Here is a 21,910-nt window from a genome sequence, read left to right as displayed (position 1 = left end):
CCGCGGCGGCCGGTTGCACTGGCGCGATGCACAGGGCGAAGGACGGTGCCGACTCGGCGAAGACTCAGGTGGGGGTCATCCAGCCTACTACAGCGCAGAACGCGTCGAGCCCGAGCGCGACGAGGATGTCAGAAGTTCTAAATCGCGTGACGGACAGTCACGCGAACGTGAGACGCGGGGCGATGGGAAGTGGCCCCAACGCGGCGAGAGCGCAGGCAGTTGGCATCCAATCTGCTGCAGCGCGGACCGCGTGGAGCCTGAGCGCGACGAGGATGCCAGAAGTTCTACATTGCGCGATGGACAGTCACGCGGAGGCGAGACGCGGGGCGATGGACAGTGGCCTCGGCGCGGCTAGGATGCAGGCGGCCGGCAACGAGCCTGCTGCAACGAGGAACGCGTCGAGCCCGATCAGGAGGCCTGTTGCAGTGTCGAAATACGTGGAGGGTCCAACGTCAGTACAGCCCTCAGAGTGCGACGACGCGATAAACAGAAACCCACCTTGCGTCAAGGCTGATTGGGAATTCGAGGTTGCGAGGAGCGTGTCGGACGCCGCGAGTGACTCGTCGCGCGACGGAACAGAGTCGACGCGCCGAGGGATATGCATCCTTCAGAACTGCCGACTCGCGCAGGTGAACGTGCTAGTAGTCGGCCAAGCCGGGGACGACGCAGATCGGACCCGGGGCGACGTCGCGGCGATGAACAGGGCTGGAGTGAATTCGTTGATGTCATATTGCTGGGATCGCGGCAGAATGGGATCTGCCTACGGGCTAGAGCTCATGCTCGACGCTGTGCCGCGAGACCCCCGTTTGTGAGCACGTACGCTGTACGTCTTGAGACGGGCTGCACGCCTTGTCAATTTTCGGTCAAGGACGTTTCCAAGTTGAGGCCTGTGTGCGCTATGATCAATGGGGCGGCCCCGTCGAACGAGCCCGCCGACTGCAGCGACGAGATGCCGCTAGAAGCGAGCCGGGACACTAGCACTGTAAAGAGCGACGGCGTTGCGTACTCGAAGGTCAGGGACAAGCACGCCGAGACGGTTCGCGTCGTGGTAGACTTGGCGCTCTCCTTTCGGTTCGCGCGCGACCGAGATCCGCGGTGTACGTCAAGGGTGATAATCGCCGTCGGAAAACTACCACACCAGTGCGCCGAGCCCAAGCGACGGACGCTACAGATCGGACCGCGTGCGCAGATGCGGCGCGTCAGGTTGTGCACCAAAGCGCAAGGCAGGCCAAACGAATCGCGTCGCGAGACGAGTAACTCGCTTTACCATCTGTCTTTCGACTTCCGCACCTCCAAGCAAAACCCCGTTGAAGAGTTTCCGTCACACGCCGCGACGTGTTTGGCGGTGTCAACGAACGGACCGTTTGACTCCACCGATACGTGTTTACTGGAGCACCGCCTGACACTCGCTCTGGACGATGATGCTTCCGAAGGGGAGAAGTCCTTGGAGCTGCATGCCGGTCGAGCTTCCCGACATGGCTGCGCGCGCCGCGAGTCCGACGTGACCTGGAGAGGCTGTACCGACGGACTGGATCTCAACTGCGGAAAGTGGCGGTGCGACTTCTCGCGACAGCACGCTGGTCGTTACCGTCTTGCGGCCATTTCGCGCGAGGACGTGGGGCGGCTGAGCCGAGCCCTGGTGGGTGAGCGCCTTTAGTGGCGCGGTGGAAGTTGGCAGGGTGGCTGCCGACAGGTGGTTAGGCGGAGAGCCTCGACTCTGGGAATGGCCGGAGCGAGGGGTTGGGTGAGGAAAGTGTGGAGGACCAGCCTGTTGCTGAAGATGAGACGGCAAAGGGCCGTCTCATAAAAGATGTGAAGAAGTGGAAAGAAACGAAGGAAAAGAGCAAGGCCTACGTGTTGGAGTTACGGCTACAGCGGCTACGAGCAACGACAACGTGTGGCACTAGGGCCCCTCAATGGGGTCCATGTCAGTGAACGCGACGAGGGACGTCGCCACTTGGTCTGAGGGCGGCGCGCTTGGGCGTCGCTGTCCGAGGCCTCGGACTGGAACTGCGCTGTGACCTGGCGCGTTCAATCGACAGCAGCAGCCGAGACGAAGGCAAAGACGATGGAGTCGAGACCGAACTGGGAGGCCTGCACACGTGACGCGTTGATTCCTCGGCTCCGCTGTACCGCGGTCGGCGGACACCCGCTGAAGCTGGCGGCGGAGTAGACGCCGGACCTGGACGGTGCGTCGGAGCCCGATGAGTATCCGCGGTTAACGAGGTCTTAGCCTCAGGACCGGAACGGGGGCGGCAGAACGCACGCAGACACCCGTACTCGACGTAGTGGAGGCGAGACAGGAGCAGCGGGAGCCGCCGCTCGGCTTGACTCCGCAGGCCACAGCGTTTATCTCCACCGCGACGGAAGCTTCACGTCGACGGATCAGGCCGTAGGTGTCAATGTGCCCGCCTACGGACGTGACGACACCGGCAAGACGTTCTGGAAGTCCATCGCGTACGTGCTACGCCATCTACCAACCTCGACGCGCTTCCCGAAGCACCCGTCCTCAAACCGCGTCATGCTCGTCGCGGTCCTGGATGGCCACGTCGTGCTCGTCCTCCAGCTCGATTACGTGAGCGCTGGAACGGTGGATTTGAGCGCTCGCGGCATCTCGCCGCTACCCCCACACGCGACGTATTCCCAGCTGCGCGAGACGTGGCCTGAAACTCGCCGATTCCTCCAAGTCGCGGATACGCGTCGCGCCCCGCCGGAGTTCTTTGGCGTGGATCACAAGGAACGCGTTATTGCGCCGAAGGTCTACTAACATCGGCTCGTTAAACGCTGCGCCGACTCGGCTTCCGCACGGCTCTGCGTGGGCGCATTACGGATAAGGGTGAGATGCCCAACAAGGGTAGTGCGTCGCCGTCCGAGCGCGACGGACCTGGTCTCTCTCGGTGACGGCGGTGTTGCACTTTTTTTTGGAGAGCCGAAGCTTGACGCACTTGGTCCCTCGCGATGCTGGAAGCGTCGTGCGCTTGCTCGACGACCGCCAGGGCTTGATGCGCGCGGTCTCGCTCGGCAAAAGCTACGCCGCGTTGCTGCTCTGCAGCTACGAAGGATTACTGCGCTTGATCGCATTCCGCCACGGTAGCGCCGAGTCGCGATTGGACCGGGGAGAGGCAGCTTGGGCTACCGCGAGCTGATCGGACGGATCAGGGAGGCGAGACCGATGTGCTCTGCTTTCATAGACGACGATGTCAGCGCAGCCTCGAGGTTGCCCGTGTCGGGCCCGCTCTCCTCGACGCAGAAGTCCTCAGCGCGAACCATGATGCTGGAATGGCAACGAAGCGGACGGAGACGACAAAGAATTCGACAAATCGAGATGCGGCCAACACGCGGGGCAGGTTCTGCAATGACACACCCACCTGGGGAGTGCGCGTGCGTGGCAGCGGGATGGATGTGGTGTAGTGCCCAGCGAGGAAGCGGGCACGTCGGCGTCGGTGAAAGAAGGCGCCGAGACGAATGCTGATGGATGCGGATGATGAACTCGACGCAGTTGATGAAACGCGACGCGATTGATGGGGGCGACGCGCGGCAGAGGTCGACGGAAAGTCGACGCGGGTGATGGGCCGCGAGACACAGCGACAGAGTCCAACTCGACGCGTAATCATCCGACGAGTCGACCAGCGCCCCGTCTCTGCAAAACGCGTCGACCCTAATCCCCGCCGAGCAAGACGCGCCGAGTAAGACGCGCCGACCAAAACGCGTCGAGGTAAGATCTTGATTACGCCACGCAAATCAGGTTGAAGGACGGCAGTGCAAGCACGACAGAAGTAGGGATAGGCACAGAACGATCGGCTTAGCAAGCAGTAGTACGGAGTAGCCAGTAGCTAGGGCATAGGATAGGGTAAGGACTCAGTCCCGAAATTTCTCTGAACCACAAAGACCTCCCGTCTTCTCCGAGGTTCCAGGGGAACCACCAAGCGCCGGCAAGTAGAGCCGCCTCGATATCGCGGCCCCCCGTCGTTTGCTGGTTCGGGTGCTCACCCCCCCACAGACCCGTGCTGGAACAAAGGCACGTTGAACGTATACCGTTTAGGTGGGCGCCCGATAACGCGCTGCCTAGGCGAAGGACCGCACCGGCCTGATAACCGCCGTGCACAAGACCCCCCGTGTAGGCCCGATAACGCCGCACGCCCGACGGGAACGCCGAGGAAACGCCGCACGCCCAAGGCTCGACGCCCTACGACAAGGAACAAGCGTCAACGCAAGAACCCCCAACTCCGAAGCCAGCGAAGACTTGGGCCTGTATTTCGAAGATACGCTACTCCAACAACCGGGAATAATTTGCTCGGCGCAACCGCTATCCAGACGCGCCGAGTTTGTGCGAGATCGCATTCGCGAGATTTCTCCGAGGGCGCTACTCCACACTTCAGCTGGCGAGATTCGAACGCCACCACGCGCTCGCGCCCGTCGGCGTCTGCTTGCAGCAGGGCACAGCCGATGGCAAAGTCCGAGGCGTCATAGACGACACTAAACGGACGAGCGGGGTCTGGCAAAGCCAGAATAGGCGCATGAAGGAGACTGTCCTTAATTGCCGCAAACGCATCTTGATGCTCGGTGTCCCAACACCACTCCGCATCCTTCTTTAGGAGATTGGAGAGTGGCCGAGCCATCTCAGCGTAGTTCTCGCTGTACTTGTGCAAGTAATTGGCCAAGCCAAGCCACTTGCGAAGATCCTTCTGGTTCTTGGGAACCGGCCAGTCAACAATGACCTTGACCTTGACCGGGTCGGCCCTCTGGCCACGCTTCCCGATGAAGCACCCTAAGAAGGGGATCTCTTCCGCTCCGAAGATGCATTTGTCAATGTTGGCGTACAACTTGTTTTAACGCATGCATTCGAGCACAGCACGCAGGTGCTCCGCATGGTTCTCCATATCAGTCTTTCCGTGCTCCGCACGACTGTGGACAAAGATGTCATCGAAGTACGTTTGCGCGTACGCCCGATGGGGCCTGAAGAGCTGCGTCACAAGACGATTAAACGTCGCGGGTGGGGTCGAAAGCCCTTGGGGCATCACCAACCACTCCCAGAGCATGCCGCTCGGAGTACTCACCGCAGGGAGAGGAATGTCGCTCGTCCTCATGAGCAATTGGTAATATCCATCAACCAAGTCGAGCGCACTGTACATCGTACATCCTGTCATGTTGTTCTGAAGAACATCCTTCCGAGGAATCGGCGTCTGCGTCGGAATGGTAGCGGTATTCAGCTTGTTGAAAGCATGCACGATACGCCACTTGCCATTCGGCTTTGACACAGAACGTCGGCGTAGAGTGTGGAGACTTACTCTCACGCACCATGCCCGCCTCATGCTTCGCACGGAAGAACGCGTCAATGACGTCACACTGTCCCTTCAGCAAGGGCCACTGCCTCGTCACGCAGTACTTCGTTCCCGGAACGAGATCGATTTCGTGTCGAATACCTCGATCCGGAGGTAGCCCCGAGGGCGGCTCCTTCGAGACCACGTCCTGGTAATCCTTTACCACTTGATACAGGGGATCCGACGGGTCCTTCAGGATCGCCGATCCGCTCCGCGCATTCAGCGCCTTCTTGATAGCTTCCAGGATAGCTTCATCCAGAAGCGAGGACGAGTTCAACTCTTCTTCGGGTCGTATGACCACTACCTCAGCCAAATCTCCAGCCTTCAAAGCTTCGCCGAACTCGGCCAAGAACATCTCGTCCAGCTCCAGGAGAGCAGACAGTGAGGGCAGGTGAGGCGGGGCGGGTGAACGCCTTTTCCGCCCAGGTGTATAGTGTGCGAATGTTCCGGGAGAACAAAGTCCCTTAGAACTTCTCAGGCGGATACCCCAGAAGATGTCCACCCGAGATGGCGTGTGTTCCTTGTGACAATCCCTCTCGGGTCGTTTGTCTTCGAACCAAGGAGCTCGGCCGAGTTGGTGAGTTGTTGTACACAGTTGGGTTTCCGAGCGGGGTGCGATACGTACTTCCAAACGTAGGCCCTACGACTCTGGACGATAACCACAAATACAGAGTTATACACAAATACAAATATCCGTCACTTATTCTTTCGGACCCTCGGACGGTGGGTCACTACTCCAGTCAACTAACGAGCCGTATCCAGGGTACTGGTCAACCCTGGGCGACTTCAAACGCGCACCACTCCCAAATGTACTGAGAGAAAAAATAACCAATATCAATACCCTACCACACAATAGGCTTCCGGCCAAGTCCCAGGCGGCGCTATTCACTCCGCCCGAGATGTAATCGATAATATGAAATGCAGGACCTCGCTCTGGGCGGGAATACGGCTGCAACTAGGAAATGAAATAGGCGGATCACCCTGAGACGCCTGTACGCCCGTCCCTTTACCTAACTTGGCGTACTTACTTCAGGGAGAGATCCAACCACGGTCGTACCTAGCCGCGGTGCCTGGTCGTCCTGCGCTTCCCGCTCTTCTTGGCGGCTTGCGGGTTTCAGGGGAAAACGAACTCTGTTTATCTTTTACTCTGTGGCTATATTCCTGCAACTTAGACATGCATTCTGCTTTTCACTTGATTTCACTATACCGCGGTTAACGTCGACATCCCGGCCGAGCCAAAATCCAGTGTAGAGTCGTGGGTACAAATCACCTCCTTCAACGTTCCACGGAATCTTTGCCCATCCTTGGTCGGTCTGCCAGGTCGGTCGGAAACATCTTGACTTGAGTATAACTTGATCGTATCTCCCAGACTTACACCCGGCCAGAGTCACAAAATGAGTTAGCGACTCGGCCAGGGTCGCTGGTCGATATGCATCCTGGGCGAGTCTTCGCCGGGTCCCAGATCCTTGTACTTGTCCCGCAATCCACGCACCATTTCAGTCAATCAGCATGTGCCCAGACGAAAACCCAATTTTCCATCGTGTCACAAGTCGTCGAGGTTGATACCTCCGTCGACGTCGCCCGTCAGTCCATTCACGAGTGTATAGAGCTGCTCGCTCTCGCGTGGAGCCTCACCGCTCGACACGCCCTTCTCGACTCATGAGATCGCAGACGCCTTGCGCCTCGCAGCCAGCGCTTTGCGGCGCTGCCTCCTCTTAATGGACACCGTCCTCCCTGAAGAGCTCCGTGATTTCGCGTGCGTCTTGACGCCAGGTGTCACCACCTCGTTCAGCTCCAGGGGAGCTCCAGTGTCTTTACTGACACTCAGTGAAGAGCTGCACGATCCGCAGCCTCCACTCAGTGGATTACGTGCCACTCCACCATCTTCATCCGGGCAAAGCCCCTTGTTCTTCAGCATCGTGCCGACCGCGCCGTCTCTGGCACGCAGCAGGGCGTCGCCCTCAGACGCACGCCCGCTCAGCGGAATTCGTGCCGCTCCACCTGCCGTCCGCGAGCCACGCTCGGAACGCTCGTTCTTGACACACTCAGTGTCCACCAACTCGGAAACTCCGATGTCCAGCGCATTGGCTGACTCGGTCCAGTGCTCGCGCCAGAAGCGCTTCCTAGCAGAGGTGGGTTCATGACTCGCCAATGCTCCGCCAGGAGAGAAATGCGTAGCACCAAGGATCTTCGACCTCCAATCGATACAAGGCTCGTGGCGTTCCAGCCACGCCATACCAAGGATGAGATCATATCTCGAATCGAGGTCTAAGACCAGACAGCGTTCCACGCTATCAAAAGCCAAAAACTTCACGCCCAGGTCCACAGGGACCTTAGGCATCGTGACACGAGCACCCGTCGCGAGACGAACAGTGACGATGTCACTCCCGCGCGCTACCAGCGCCTCAGCATAAAGCTGACTTCCGTCCATCGTAGAACGCCGGGCGTAGTTACCCGACGCTCCCGAATCGATCAAAATCGTCCATGGCTTGGTGAAGCCCTTCACCCCAGCTTGGACAACTAGCAAGGCCGGCTTGCATACACGTTCCGTGTTAGAGAGTACGGCTCTCTTCGGGGCTAAGTCCTGTCGACCTCCACCTCGCCGAGGCTCAATAGAGCTTAGTTATTCCCCAGTAGGCTACTGGGACTTCTCGTTTCCCCGAGACAAACCAGAGCCCTGGCCCGAACTCGAAGAGCGGCTTGACGAAGCCTGGCGCTGATGGCGCAGCGGACACCCAGCACAAAGGTGACGGGTGTCACCACAGATGAAGCATATGCGGATACCGCGACGCTGCTCAGCAGCACGAAGCTCGGCTTCTTCGTCTTCAGCATAGCTGAGGTCCATGGGTTCCGGACCACTCGACGCGCTAGCGTAAGACGCATTCCATCCAAGTCTCGACGACTTAAAGTTGTGCTCCGCAGTCAATGCGACGCTCACAGCCTCTTCAAAAGAGCTCGGGTGGGTTCGGAGCAGGCAACGCCAGTGCGAAGGCCCTCCATGAACACCGTAACGGTGACTACTTCCGGCAGTGGGTCCGTAGACATGCCAGCAATGAGAGTTCTCAACTCTTGGACATAGTCCACCAACTCCTTCTTGCTCTGCCGAGTAGCCAGGAAGCGTGAGCGCACGCGATACGCCTCGTTAGGCGGAGCGAACACTCGAGACAATTGCTGTTTCAGCTAGTCCCACGTCGGGAAGGCCACCTCGACCGACGTCCCGGACGTTAGTGCCCACTCGCCCACCGAGCTTCGAGATAGCTAGAGCCACGCGCTGCGACTCCGTCCGGAGTAGAGCTGAGCACATAGCCATCTCAATCTCACGGGTCCAAAGCATCAAGCTTTCACCCTCCTTGCCTTCGAAGGTCTTCACGCTCAACATGAGCGGCTTGGGTCTTGTTCCCGCGTCGAATGACGAAGCGGGCGCTTGGGGCGCCGCGGCCGTTGCCATCATCTGCTGGAGGTGCTCTAGCAGAGCATTCTCGTAGCTTAAAAACGCCTCGAGACGCGCGTTCACCGCGTCGGGGCCTTGCTGCGCAAGTTGCGTCACGCCCTCGGGGCCCAGCAAGGACATAAGCTTTTTAAGCGCATCCTGCTGGTTCGGGGGCAAGTGAGCGAACTGCTCCATTCTCCAAAGAGGGTCAGTCTGTACAGACTCAGGTGTCGGATTGACTAGAAGTGCTACCAAGTGCAGCGGAGCTGCCGTAGCTTTAGCATCAGAGGAAGACGTAACAGACTCACAGAGTCTCAGCTTAATATAGTCCGTTCTAATACCAGTGAGGCGAGGCCGATGAAACCTTTGTCGCCCAGGGGTGTTCGTATAGCGCAGCCCAAGACTGTTCCCGAGGGGTAGACCCAGAGAATCGACTTGAGAGTCAACAGCAAGAAGATAGACCCAGAGATTCGCAGCCGCAAAGCTTTAAACCCTGAGAATCACACTCCTTGGTTGGCGTGGGTACCTTGTGTAATCCCTGTCGGCTCGTTTGTCTTCGACGGAACGGCACTCCACCGGTTGTAAATGTAGCCTCGAAGAAGTGCGGGAGCGCACGTCTACTTCAGAACGCACCTCCACACCAAAAGGCAAACCCAGAGAATCAGATCCCCTGAAACCCAGAATATCACGAATTCAGGGTCCAGGATTTCAGTCAACTCTGGGACTTGGAACTCAGAAGACACCTTACCCAAATGCCCTCCTAGCTCGATAAAACCAACAAATACAGAGTATACAAACACTACAACTAGCCGTCACTTATTCTTTTGGACCCTTGGACGGTGGGTCACACACACACTAGGCTCACTCGAGTCTGAAATTCAGGGGCCTAGCTCCCCTGAGACTCACACAAACGCGCACCACCTCCAATAAAGGAGGAAAATACAACCACTATCAGTTACCTTCCCTTCACACAAGCAGTCAATACAAAATCCTGGAGGCGACTGCCTAGCACCCCAGAATACCCTCTGGAATAATATGAAATGGGCTACCACGAGCACAGCAAGTGACCCAACTAGGATATGGAATAGATGGATCACCCCAGGAAGCTCAAGGCCGTCGCTGGTCACCACCTAACTGGACTTGAGTTTGATGGAGCCCACACAGACGGCTGTCCTTCGCCGTTGATGTGCCCTTAGCGTCCCGCGGTCGTAGTCTCGGGTCCTCCGGATTTCCGTCGGCAGGCTTGGCCAAAGTCACTTGCGCAGTACAGGGTAAAAGGAACTCTGTTTGGCTTTTATCAGCTACTTCTCTCTCTCTCTCTCTCTCTCTCTCTCTCTCTCTCTCTATATATATATATATATATATATATATCTTCTTCGGGCAAATATCTTCTGTTCACTATGCTTGGGGTCAAAATGTCTTGTCTTGAGTATACCTTGGGATCAGCGGTCCAATCTTGCGATCGGCTTGCGAATCCATTGTCGCACGGCGTCGAAAGTGCCAATTGTGGGTCCTTAGACTTGGTTTAGTATGGTGCAGGACTCCCTCTCGACTCCTCGAAAGTATCCAGTCAGTGCATCCACAACGGTTCTTCAAGGTCACGCATCACTTTGATTGCAGACTGACTGCGAACCGACTCGAATCCCTGAGAATCAGGTGACACTCAGGGTCATCTTCTGAAATCCTGGGAATTCTGAGGAATCTTGGGGAACTGTAGGGATTCTTGGGTGTTGGCTTGGGAAACACTTCAGTTCAGTATAGAGAGTCTGGATTTATGGTCCAAACCCAGAGAATCATCTTTCAACTCTGGGTCACCTGCACTCAGGGAGGTGAACTCTGCGTCATCGTGCGGCACTCTGGGTAACAAGTCTGCTGCAGTGCAGACTCGTGTGTATCTCCTCAAAGCCACACGTTTAGCGGGTTTAGCGGCCTCCTGCGCATGATCATGGTAGTAGTGGGTTGATTCTCAGGGTAAGTTGATCCTCTGGGGCACTCTGAGCCACAGCAAGATGAGGTGTATCTGGGATACATTCTCCAGAGACACTTTCCGCCAGACTTTAGGCACTCATCGTAAGGGAAAGTCCGCGGCTGGACTGAGTGTTCTCTGAAATTCTGGGCGTGCACTCCCAGGATTCACACTTCCAGCCAGTTGGGCCCATCTGCGGCAGACGCTGGATTCATCCCGAGAAATCACTTCTCTCCCACAGTCGCCATCCATGTCACACGGGTACAGCCGCGCCGTATCCAAGTCATTCACCAATCAGCATCCGATACAAACTCCAGGTCACAGAGGTGACGGCACATCGTCGGCAATTTTCTGGGGACCGCCTCGTGTCACCAGAACGTACGAGTCCGTACACCTTACGGACTCCAAGAGTCAACCCTTAACTCTGAACTGTGTGAATCTCAAACTGAATGTATTTCCCTTTATTGCGGCAAAGCCGCCTACGGTGTAAATGTATCCGGTTCACTATCTAGCAAAGTGAACCCTAGTCATATGCATAATCAGTGGCTCTGAAGCCATGCACTGATTCTCCTACTGATTTAGGTTAGACAGTGTGTACCCACTTCGTAGCCCTTCGGGTAACTCTCGTGTAACCCCGTTACAGTACAAGTGTAGATACGAAGAAGAAGGGCATGAAGGGCGAGAAGGCTGCTCAACCACCGTTCGATGGCAAGGACTTCGAGGTGTGGTTCGAGCGCATGAAGGTGAAGCTGGAACGCAAGGGCGTGTGGAAGTACTGTGAGAAGGACATCGAGGAGCCGGAGGAGTCGAAGCAGGACGAGCACGACGCGTGGAAGAAGGACTCTGCGCGCGCGAAGGAGCTACTCTACGACGGAATGACGGACAAGATAATGAAAACTGTGAAGTTTGAGCCGACTGCGTTCCGTGTAGTGGAGAGATTGAAGCAGAGATTCGTCGGAAAAACGTATTTCAAGTATGCAGCTGAAATGACACAGTTGAGGAAGCTCCGACTCCCGGAGAACGGCAACATGTCTGATCAATTGGGCGAAATGCGAAGATTTATTGATCGAATTGCTCTATTGTGTAAACCTCTGGATGAGTATGAGAAGCCTGCTATTTTGATCAGCACACTGCCTGACGCCTATGATAACGTGGTGGAAACATTTTTGCCAAGTCACGTGCCTCGAAATGTAAATGACCCTCCCAACTGTGATCAATTGGAGCATGCGTTGGAACTCGCGTATGATCGACGCCAAGGACGAAAGCTGGACGAAGGCAGTGAAGACCAAGCTTTGTTTGGAGGATCTGGTAGAGGTCGGGGCCGAGGTCGTGGTCGGGGCCGTGGCTCTGATCGTGGCCGTGGTGGTCGCAGTGGAGGACGTGGTCGAGGGCGTAGTTTTGGTCGTGGTGGTGGCCGAGGAAGCAGCCCAGGATCTGGACGTGGTCACGGAGGACAAGGTACCAGTAGAGAGAGATGTTTTCATTGTGGAGAGCAATCGCACCAAGTGCTGGACTGCCCACGCTTAGGCAGACATCCGCCAAGTGGTGCTCGTGGATCAGAGCCTCCTCAGAAGCAAGCCAAGGTAGAAGGAGCGCAGGGAAAACGAGCTGCTAAGAACCAGTATACTGGAGATGAGAGTGATGAATCGGCATACGTGGTTACTGCTCTCATCAAGCAGCCTCCCAACGTGCAGATGTTTGCGAGCAAGTGCTGGTACTTGGACTCGGGAGCCACAAGTCATTTGGCTAACCTGAAAATTGATTTTATTTCGTTCACGGCCATGAGTGCATTGGTGCGAGTTGGTGGTGAAATCTGGTTGACTGTAGCTGGAATTGGTACTGTGAAAAAGGAGATCCAGACTACAAGTGGGCGGCGGACGTTAGTACTGCGTGGAGTACGTTATGTACCAGAGCTGCAATGCAGTTTATTCTCAGTGCGTCGACAAACCGCACGAACCCTGCCTGCTGATGAGAAGGTTCGAGTTCACTTTGACGACGATGAATTCGCAAAGGTGAAGTTTGAACAAGGAAGTGCGAAGGCACATGTTGGCAGAACCAATCTTTATTGCTTGGAGCTGGAGAGTCCTGTGGATTCTGCATTGGTTGTCGCCACTGATGGAGACCACAAGGTGCAGCTGTGGCACACGCACCTTGGTCACCCAGGTCGGACAGTATTCAACGCACTATTTCGCCATGCAGACTGGCCGCTGTTAGCTGTGGATTTGAGAGTCGGGCGAGGCTTCAACTGTGAAGCATGTGTAATAGGCAAGATGACGAGAAAGAGTTTTCACTCGGTGCCGAGTTCGACTCGAGACTGGTTAGTTGGAGAACGAGCACACGTGGATGTTTGGGGACCGTATCCAGTGGTTTCGTACTCGGGCATGCGCTACTTTGCTCTCTTCGTCTACGAGGCTTCTCGCTTCTCGACACTGTTCCTGATGAAAGAGCGCACCGACGTCTACGCAAAGTTCCAGTTCTACTATGAGCGAGTAAAAACACAATTGAAAATCCGAATGAAGGAGCTTCGTTGTGATAATGCTCGCGAACTACTGGCGCTCGGTGAGAAGTGCAAACGCAACTACGGAAAGGAGTGCTCGCTGACTGTGAAGCATATCCCAGAGCAAAACGGGGTTGCTGAACGAATGATTCGCACGGTGACTGAGAGGATGAGGTGCTTGCTGGAGCATTTCGGACTGCCCAAGCAGAAGTGGGCGGAGGCCGCTGTCACTGCAGCGTACTGTGTGAACATCGTGCCGAACAAGAGAAAAGGAATGCAAGTCCCGTATGCAGTGTGGTTCAGAGAGACACCTGCATATTCGAGACTTCGGACGTTCGGTTGTGCTGTGTTAGCGTACGTTGACAAAGTTGAGCGTAAGAAAATGGATTCACGAGCAAACGAAGCTGTATTCGTTGGTTATTCTCGTGAGCGGAGAGGCTACCGGTTGCTGGACAGCAAGACGAACAAGGCGTTCTACAGCCACAGCCGTCTTCTTTGAAGATAAACCTGGTCGAATCCTGTTGAAGGATGGTACAGAGGCGCAAACAGTCCCCACGTCGGAGTACTTGGACATTGATGCTACGACGATGCAGAATATCCCGGCCTTGCTGGAGCAAGCGCAAGCTGAGGAGAGACATAAGTCAGAGTGCAGAAAAGGTGGGGCTAGTGAAGGAGCAGTGCAAGCTGAGGCTGCTAGTGAAGGTCATGCACAGCAGATTGATGGTGCCCCAAGTGAGACCGCACCGTCGCGAAAAAGAGCGCGTGCGAATGGAATCTCAGCTTCGCGCAAACGAGCCCGCACTGTTGAAAAAGTGAAACCAAGTGCAGAAGCAGCACGGATGAGTGAGGAGAATGCGCCTCGTCGGAAGAAGAGAAAAAGAGGGAAAAGAAAGAAACGAAGTTGTGAACGGTGTGATACACAAAATGCAGAGTCTGATGGTCCGGGCATTGGGCAGTGTGTGACACCGGCTGTGGAGCAAGATGATAAGGAGGCAGAAGTGCAGCAGTCTTCGACTCGTTCGCCTGGTGGGATGACGACCGCTAGCAACGAGAAGCTGGATGCTGATGGTGACTCGCCGATGGGGGACCTAACCGTCTCTGAGCAGCGAGATGACTCTCGCAGTGAGGCACCGAAGACTGGCTGCAGAGAATACCGGACGAAGAGTGGCAGAGTGTCGAAGCCACCCCGGTGGCTTGATGACACCATTCATCTTGCGTACAGAGACTGAATTAGGAAGAAGCGGTCAGCTGGTTCATCAAGCTGGGAGGTGAAACGTGATGAAATGCAGTTTGAAATTGCAAAAGAGAAAGCAATGGATTGGTGGCAGGACTTCTGTTGTCTTTCAAATAGTGTGATTGATGAGCCAGAGACCCTGGATGATGTAATGAATAGCGACTACGCAGAGGAGTGGCGTTCAGCAGCGGATACCGAGTACCATGCCTTAATGAAAAATGGTACGTGGAAGCTGGTCCCTCACCAGAAAGGTATGAAGGTGCTCGGAAACCGGTGGATATTTCGCGTGAAGTATATACCTAATGGGGAAATTGAGCGGTTCAAAGCCCGACTGGTGGTCAAGGGCTTTATGCAGGTTTATGGCGTTGACTACCTTGAAGTATACTCACCTGTGGTCCGCCTAGAGACTCTGCAGATGCTGCTGACGCTGGCTGCAATCTGGGACTACGAAGTCGACCAGATGGAGGTGACGACCGCGTTCTTGAATGGCCCTATTGATGGAGAAGTTTACATGGAGCAACCAAATGGGTATGAGGAAGCAGGAAAAGAGGACTGGGTTTGCAAACTGGATAAAAGCCTGGATGGCTTAAAGCAAGCCCTCCGTGTTTGGTTCCGCCTGCTTAAAGACCACCTAGAGAAGCAAGGCTGCAAAAGTGGTCGACGGTGAGTTGGTATTCATCTCCATCTACGTGGATGATTTGATTCTCTTCGCCCCGAACAAGATGCTGATAAAGGAGCTGAAGCAGATGCATCATGTGCGTTTTGAGATGAAGGACCTGGGGCCGATTCACTACATTCTGGGCTGGGAGATATCGCGCAATAGAAAGGAGCGGACAATTTTCATCAACCAGCTCAAGTATGCAGACAAAGTATTACATCGATTTGGCATGGAAAGATGCAATGGCTGCAAAGTGCCAAGCACCCCTGCCTTAAAGTTGTCGAAGGTCATGTGTCCGACCCACGAGAGAGGAGAAGGAGTTGATGAGTGGAAAGCCGTACCGGGCTGTATTTGGCAGTCTAGTGTACTTAATGTTGGGCACACGCCCTGATTTGGCTTACCTCGTCCGTGAGTGCAGTCAATTTCTCGAAAACCCTGGGATTTTGCACTGGCGCGCAGCAAAGCGTGGGTTGCGTTACTTAAGGGAGACGCAGGACTGGGGGCTACAATTAGGAGGAGTGCAATGGAATGAGCAGGAATTGGATGACCATTTAAAAGCTTTTGCAGATGCAGACTTTGCGAACCGAGTGGACGATCGGAAGTCTATTGCTGGGTTCATCCAGTTCTGTGGCAGCACAATTTCATGGGCAAGTCAGACAGAACGGACGGTCGCATTCCACACGACAGAAGCTGAGTACATGGCACTCAGTCGTCTTGTCCAAGATGTCATCCACCTGCGGCAGATGTTGAAAGAGCTGAAGATGGAGCAGAACAACCCCTCAGATGTATTTGTGGATAACGAGAGTGCTCGATAGCTGGCAAACAACCCTGAATTTCACAGCCGGACAAAACACATTGATGTGCGGCATCATTTTGTCCGCGAACGTGTTGAGCTGGACGAGATAACTGTGAAACGAGTGGCTGGGGATGACAATGTGGCTGATGAATTCACAAAACCACTGCCTCGTGTGAAGTTTGAGCAGCACCGAGCAAGCATGGGATTGATTTCCCAAGGGGAATACGAGACTACCACGAACTCGTGCAACGTTGACAACCAGTAGGTGGGGCTGTTGTGAATTACTGGTCCTCACCTGTTGCTCGTGTTGCAGTGTAGCTTTTGCTCTACAGTAAGTTGAAGTGCAGATACACAAAAGGCTCAGGAGCTGGGAAAGGAGAGAGAAAAGTAAAGAGGGGAAACCACAAAAAACACGAAAAATACAACGGGAGCAGCAAGTTGCTTTACTCCCCCGCAGCGCGTTCACCTTCTCTTCCTCCTTCATTGTGCGGTGTGAGTTACAGACGCACGCAAAACCGTCAAGTTACAAGCCAAGTCCTTGCAGCTCCCCCATATTCATTTCAGACTGGTTTGGCGACTTGGCAAGAAACATTTACCAGTTCTGGGCCATATGTATGGTCTACGTCAACCACATCTGAGCATTTGCCACCTCCAACCGAGCCCGTCCCCATCAGACGCCAAATTGGCCGTCCCCCCTGGCCACGGCGGCCCTCGACATGCAATTTTTGTTAGATTAGTTCCTGGCAAGAGGCTACCTGCGTGTCTATACGAATATTACATCTTTTACGACTGAAGTACTTCTCAAAAGGTCGGTAATGTTGAAATGGAGGCTGGTTGTTGCCACCGATACCATGTAGTTGTTTCCTGGACCTTGCTTATATCGCAAGATCTACAAACATCTACGTCACAAAGCGATATAATTGATGACTCACATAGTATGTATTCGAATGCCACTCTGTAGGTGTTTCTGGTTTTGTGGGTAGAACAACCAGGCTCGCGTAACGAAACCACTTTCGAGCTCTCCCGGAATCTATCTTGATTTCTCAACAGCGTTTTCCGTGTTAATAATTTAGAATTCATCGGCTTGGAAGCACCTGCTAACTATTAGCACTTGGTGCCGCCAACGCAACATGGTCACTATGTGCTACTCTCCATATATCAAAATGGAGGTTTCCATTGAGTTATATATAGCCCACATGTGTAGTTTGGATCATCCCTTGACTTAGTTCGTGCTCGGCACTTGTCGCTTCGCGCTTGTCCTGTTCAGGCGTCAATAAGTCTTGGGCCTCGCTGCTGTCATCCTGTACAAGCAACCCCCTACTAGCTACAATGGACGGAAAGGCAACTTGGCTGAGTAGGCGTTCGTGTTAACCGGATAAGCTCACGACCACTGCTCAAGTATAAGCGTATCGCCACAAATTCGGGCTTAGGGAATGTAAGCACTGCAGTTCGAACCTCATACAGCCCCCCTGGCCTGCTGTAGGTCGGTTACGCACTACTTCATACTAACCCCGAAGTACTTCATACTAACCTCAAAGTGCTGCATTCAGAATAACTCGCGCGAGTTAATTTGATATTTACTCTTGATCTGATTAAATCTGATACCTAAAATGATTGGCCATATACGGCTGACTATCATTCGAGAATTCCCCCTCCCTTCCCCCTTTTCCGAATGAAGAGGCGGGTGTGTGTGAATCGCACTGAGAAGGAGAAGCTTGCGCTTCTTAGGCGCTGGAAAGTAGATAACCCAGATTGGACTCAAGAAGAAGCCGCTGTCGAGCTTGAGGTCAAGGAATCGACTTTGAGAGGCTGGGTGAAACGCTACTGGGATGTTTGTGACAAAGAGGTTGGCTCAGATCGCAAGCGCAACGAAGGCGGAGGACGAAAACACAAGATGAAGCCGGACGAATGGAGAGTAATCGAATACCTTCATGAGCTTATGGAGGACAACGGGACGTTTGACGATGTGATGTTTTATTGCCGGAGCCTGGAAGAGTTCAACTCGGATTTTGATATTCCAGAGTCCCAAGCAACATGGGTAAAACGGTTTATCCAACGCTACACAGCACGTATACCCCCTGACGATGGCGGTGTACCCTCTACTGACGGCGGTGCAACCTCTGGTGGTGGCGGTGTAACCCGTGGCGATGACAGTGAGCACGAGGAGAATGGAGGTGCTGGAGGCGTAACCCCTGGTGTCGACAGTGAGCGTGGTCAAAATGATGGAGTAACCACTAGTGATGATGGTGTAACCCCTCGTGATGGCGGCGTAACCCCTGGTGTCGACAGTGAGCGTGGTCAAAATGATGGAGTAACCCCCGGTGACGGCGCTGTACCCTTCGATGGCTGTGGAGATGAAGACAGCGATGAAGACAGCTACGATAGCGCTGGATCGGATGAAAGCGATAGCAGTAGCGAGAGTATGGATTGTAACGAGTCCGAAGAGAGCGAGTATGAGGTGCCTACAGCTGCTAAGAAGACTTCTTTGCCTCGGAGGCAGTCTGCTACCAGGTCGCGGAAGCAGAAGCCAATATTGGAGTGGACGTGTGGTGATGATACGAGCTGAATCTATCGCGAGGACCTGGACAGCCTAATGCCGCATCAGACTTTGACAGAGTCCGCCGTTGATTATTTTGTGCATGGTTGCATGCCTCGGGAAAGCCATTCCGTGAAAAGAACAAAGGAGAAAGCTGCAAGGGACGAGCGCCTCGCTGGTCACATAGGGAAATTTGACTGGGTATCGTACCGGTTTGTTATTCTTCCAGTCAACGGTAATAGTCACTGGAGCTTTCTTGCGGTTGAGAATCCCCTGCAGGGGGGCGTCATTCGGCTGTATCACGTTAATTCTGCTACAGAAGCGCATGACACGGCAAACGTGTTTTCTTTGATGCAGTGGTGGTTGGCGAAAGAGCGGGTCCCAGAAACAGCTTCGGTGGGGTCGGTTAAATGGAGTTTTCACGCCTCCCCTACCAAGCCTCAGCAGCAAAACTCTGTTGATTGTGGAATTTATCTGCTCTACTTCATCGAAAAGATATCCACAGCGATTATGAAAGATCGCCCGCATACGCTACGTGGATCAATGGATAAGTTGCGCTCCGACAAATTCAATGTCGAAAACTACCGTGCGCTTCTACATCAGCGTATTATCCGCGCGGCCAACGTAGCAAATAAGAAGAGTAAAATCCTATAAATATAAGTACCATGGCATCCTAATTACATTTCTTGCGCAGGTGTTACATGTACCTGCGCGCGCATGCTCTCAATAATATTGTTGTCTCGCTCAGAGCGAGTCGCTCTAGCTTTTGACCAGTCCATTTCCCAGAGCGAGTCGCTCTGTATGTAGCTACCGACCTGTCCATTTCCCAATCGTCGATCGTGCTATGGTTGCTCGTGCCCGTTTGGTGTGGTTGCTGTTGTACAAATCTGAGGTTGTTATCGTCCTTTACTCGTGGGTGATCATCATCGACAGCTGCTTGCCGTGTCCTTCCGCCTTCTTCTGCACGCTCTAAGAGCGTGTTCGCTACTAGCGAATCGCTAGATAGCTGGAGATGGAGATGGCCTCTCATCAACTCTATTTCTTGTCTTTTGATTGGTCAAAATAGTTTAGTTCACAACGTGACAACTGGAGAATTACCCCGTCTCCTTCTCCAGCTCCCAGAGGTGAAGAAGGAGAAAGTAGCTGGAGATTGAGGCAGTTCAGCCGCACACACAATGGACGAAGAGGAAGCTGTACTGGTTGCTACATGCTCAGCTGTCGCACAGGTTGCAGTCCTCCTATCAGGAGAATCCGACGATGCGCCGCGAGGCCCTAAGGAACAGATTCGTACCGTGACCTCATGCTACAGTCAGCCGCGTATGCAAGTTGGATTGGAATCTTCGCTGCACCAAGCCGACTTTCCTACGGGTTGCTGGTTTACTACGAGATCAAGGTGTTCTGTTTGCTGCTGCCAAAGTACGGCAGCATAGCTTTGAGAAGAAAGTTGCAGCCGCGCTTTACTTTTTACAAAATCAATTAGAAATCCTACACGTTATCATAGATGGCCTTGTACTTTACCTTTGACTTGCACTGGTGGGGTTTCACCTCGAGCCCCGAGACTAGATACGTTTCTGCGGAGACTAACATCCAGGCGGCGGCAAGCTGTTTCGCGCTTCTGGTGCCCTGAAAACGATGCTTGAGCGTGTCAAAACGAGCCCGCTGCAGAGCATCAGCTGCTGCAGTCGTCCACGCAAAGGAGGGTTGCTTCGTAGCGATAGACGTTTCACCAGTATTGGTCTTTTTCTTCTGATTCCGTTTGAGTAGTGGCCGGTGTCGCATACACAGTCTGGGAAAGAGCAACATCAGAGGCCGAGGTCGCCACTGGCTGACGGGAACGGAGGCGCAGCTCTCGGGGCAGCTTGGTCCATCTTGCCACGCGTCCGGTGTCTCGGGCACAGTGTTCTCGGCCGACGAAGAAACAGCAAAGTAAAGCGAGTCGTTGCAGTTGCACTGTGATTGGCTAATGTTACCTAGATGCGCTCTGTTGTAGCGAACAAGCTGGAGATGGAGATGCACCAACTCCCTGCACCAACTCCCTGCAGATATCCATCTCCAGCTGCGTAGCGAACACGCTCTAAGAGTTAGACACATACACGCCGCCCTCCAGGAAGTCCCTGGTATTGAGCATCGTGAACAAGTCGGAAAAACCGGTGGGCTTCAATGGAGCGATGGGGCAGAAGCAGCCATCCTGTTGCAGTCGGCGCACGTTCCGACAACAGGTAGGAGCAGTCGCTACCAGTGAGTCGACCAAGTGCAGTTTACAGTAGTTCTCTTCAACCTAAATTGATAGGTATCGTCTTCGAACCCGGAAAAGCTTCGAGCTGATATCAGTGGCACTAAAGTTGTTGTGGACAGCTTCAAGAGTACCTCTACGAAGCTCTGGTTTCCGAGAAGTGCGACGTCAAGCTTTCCTTGAACCTTCATCTGACATCCCCTTCTTTCTTCGTTGTACCGCTTCAGACCGTCTCGAAATGATCGATGACTTGGGCACGTCTGAATCAGACGTGCTCAAGTCATCGATGATTTCGTTATGGTCTACCGTAACATGTGTTGAGTCAACACGTGCGCGTTATACCGATGTAGTGTTGTGTGACTCACGAGAGTTTTGACCTTTGAAACATGGTCAATGGCCGACTCAACAGACAATGCCTTCAGCTGCATGAGGGACCCACAGCATCAAAGAGCACCTCCGGTGCCAGGAAGACCCAGGAAACCAGGACGCCAGCGATCCAGATACAGCGTCCGGGCCGCCCAGCTTCTCCACAGTTGACTTCCACGTGGCTTTCCCACAGGCAGCGACGTCGATTTCGTCGATCTTGTCGCCTCCAGACATAATGTTGACCGTCACGTTCTTGGTGTCGGTGCTCTGGAAGTTGATGATCACCTGGCCGTCGCCCTTCTTGGTCAAGGACATGGTGCTGTTCTTGAACGCCTTCTGGGTCATGTTGAGCCCCAGCGTGTCCGGGTGCGTGCCGTCGTCGATCTCGCCCATGAACTGCGTCGGGCCGCAGATGGACTGGAAGTACTCGGAGATGAAACTCGAGACGCCGCTCATGTCGAAGCCCGTGACGACCCAGAAGTTGAGGCCCTGGTTCATCACCTTGTACGCGTACTCCATGGCCTTGTAGGACGTGCCGTTGTCGCTCTTGCCCGTTGTGATGAGGTCGTTGATGACGACACCGAAGGTCTTGCGCAGCTTGTCGCGCGTGGTGTAGGCCGTCTTCTCGTCGGACTGGGAGATCAGTAGCTCCATGCAGTTGCTGGTCACCGTGGCGATGTCCGTCTTGACGATGTCCGTGTCCTGGATCTTGACGCGCAGCTCGTCCTTGGTAATGCCGGGGTTCTGCTCCCTCAAGGCCTCGACGGTCGACCACGTGCGCTCCATGAGGCCTTGCAGGTCGTGGCCGCACGTCGAGTTGGACCTGAGAGCGTCCTTGAGGTATCCGATCTCGCCCTTGGTGATCTCCCAACT

General features: G+C 54.4%; 4 protein-coding genes across 4 annotated transcripts; 2 read left to right on the top strand and 2 right to left on the bottom strand.

Annotated features, from left to right (window-relative positions):
- Positions 1-1,189: 1,189 nt before the first annotated feature.
- On the top strand, positions 1,190-1,657 carry PHYSODRAFT_534841 (hypothetical protein; the record flags this gene model as incomplete). The annotated part of the gene is made up of 1 exon (XM_009541211.1): positions 1,190-1,657. The coding sequence occupies one exon, from the start codon at positions 1,190-1,192 to the stop codon at positions 1,655-1,657; it is 468 nt and encodes a 155-aa protein (XP_009539506.1).
- A 15,950-nt stretch (positions 1,658-17,607) lies between these two features.
- PHYSODRAFT_383994 (hypothetical protein) lies at positions 17,608-19,017 on the top strand (the record flags this gene model as incomplete). The annotated part of the gene is made up of 2 exons (XM_009541210.1): positions 17,608-17,817; positions 18,814-19,017. Coding segments are annotated over 2 exons (414 nt in total), but the record flags the coding sequence as incomplete, so codon positions are not given.
- Positions 19,018-19,953: 936 nt separating this feature from the next.
- On the bottom strand, positions 19,954-20,133 carry PHYSODRAFT_419934 (hypothetical protein; the record flags this gene model as incomplete). The annotated part of the gene is made up of 1 exon (XM_009541209.1): positions 19,954-20,133. A coding segment is annotated over one exon (180 nt), but the record flags the coding sequence as incomplete, so codon positions are not given.
- A 940-nt stretch (positions 20,134-21,073) lies between these two features.
- PHYSODRAFT_342713 (hypothetical protein) lies at positions 21,074-21,823 on the bottom strand (the record flags this gene model as incomplete). Its single annotated transcript, XM_009541208.1, has 1 exon — positions 21,074-21,823. One exon carries the CDS (start codon positions 21,821-21,823, stop codon positions 21,074-21,076), a length of 750 nt encoding a protein of 249 aa, XP_009539503.1.
- Positions 21,824-21,910: the final 87 nt, after the last annotated feature.

This window comes from Phytophthora sojae (genome assembly GCF_000149755.1).
Source record: "Phytophthora sojae unplaced genomic scaffold PHYSOscaffold_19, whole genome shotgun sequence".
In the NCBI taxonomy this organism is placed as follows: domain Eukaryota; phylum Oomycota; class Peronosporomycetes; order Peronosporales; family Peronosporaceae; genus Phytophthora; species Phytophthora sojae.
The sequence above is the reverse complement of the archived record's forward strand: the minus strand, read 5'-3'. Positions and strand labels throughout refer to the sequence as shown.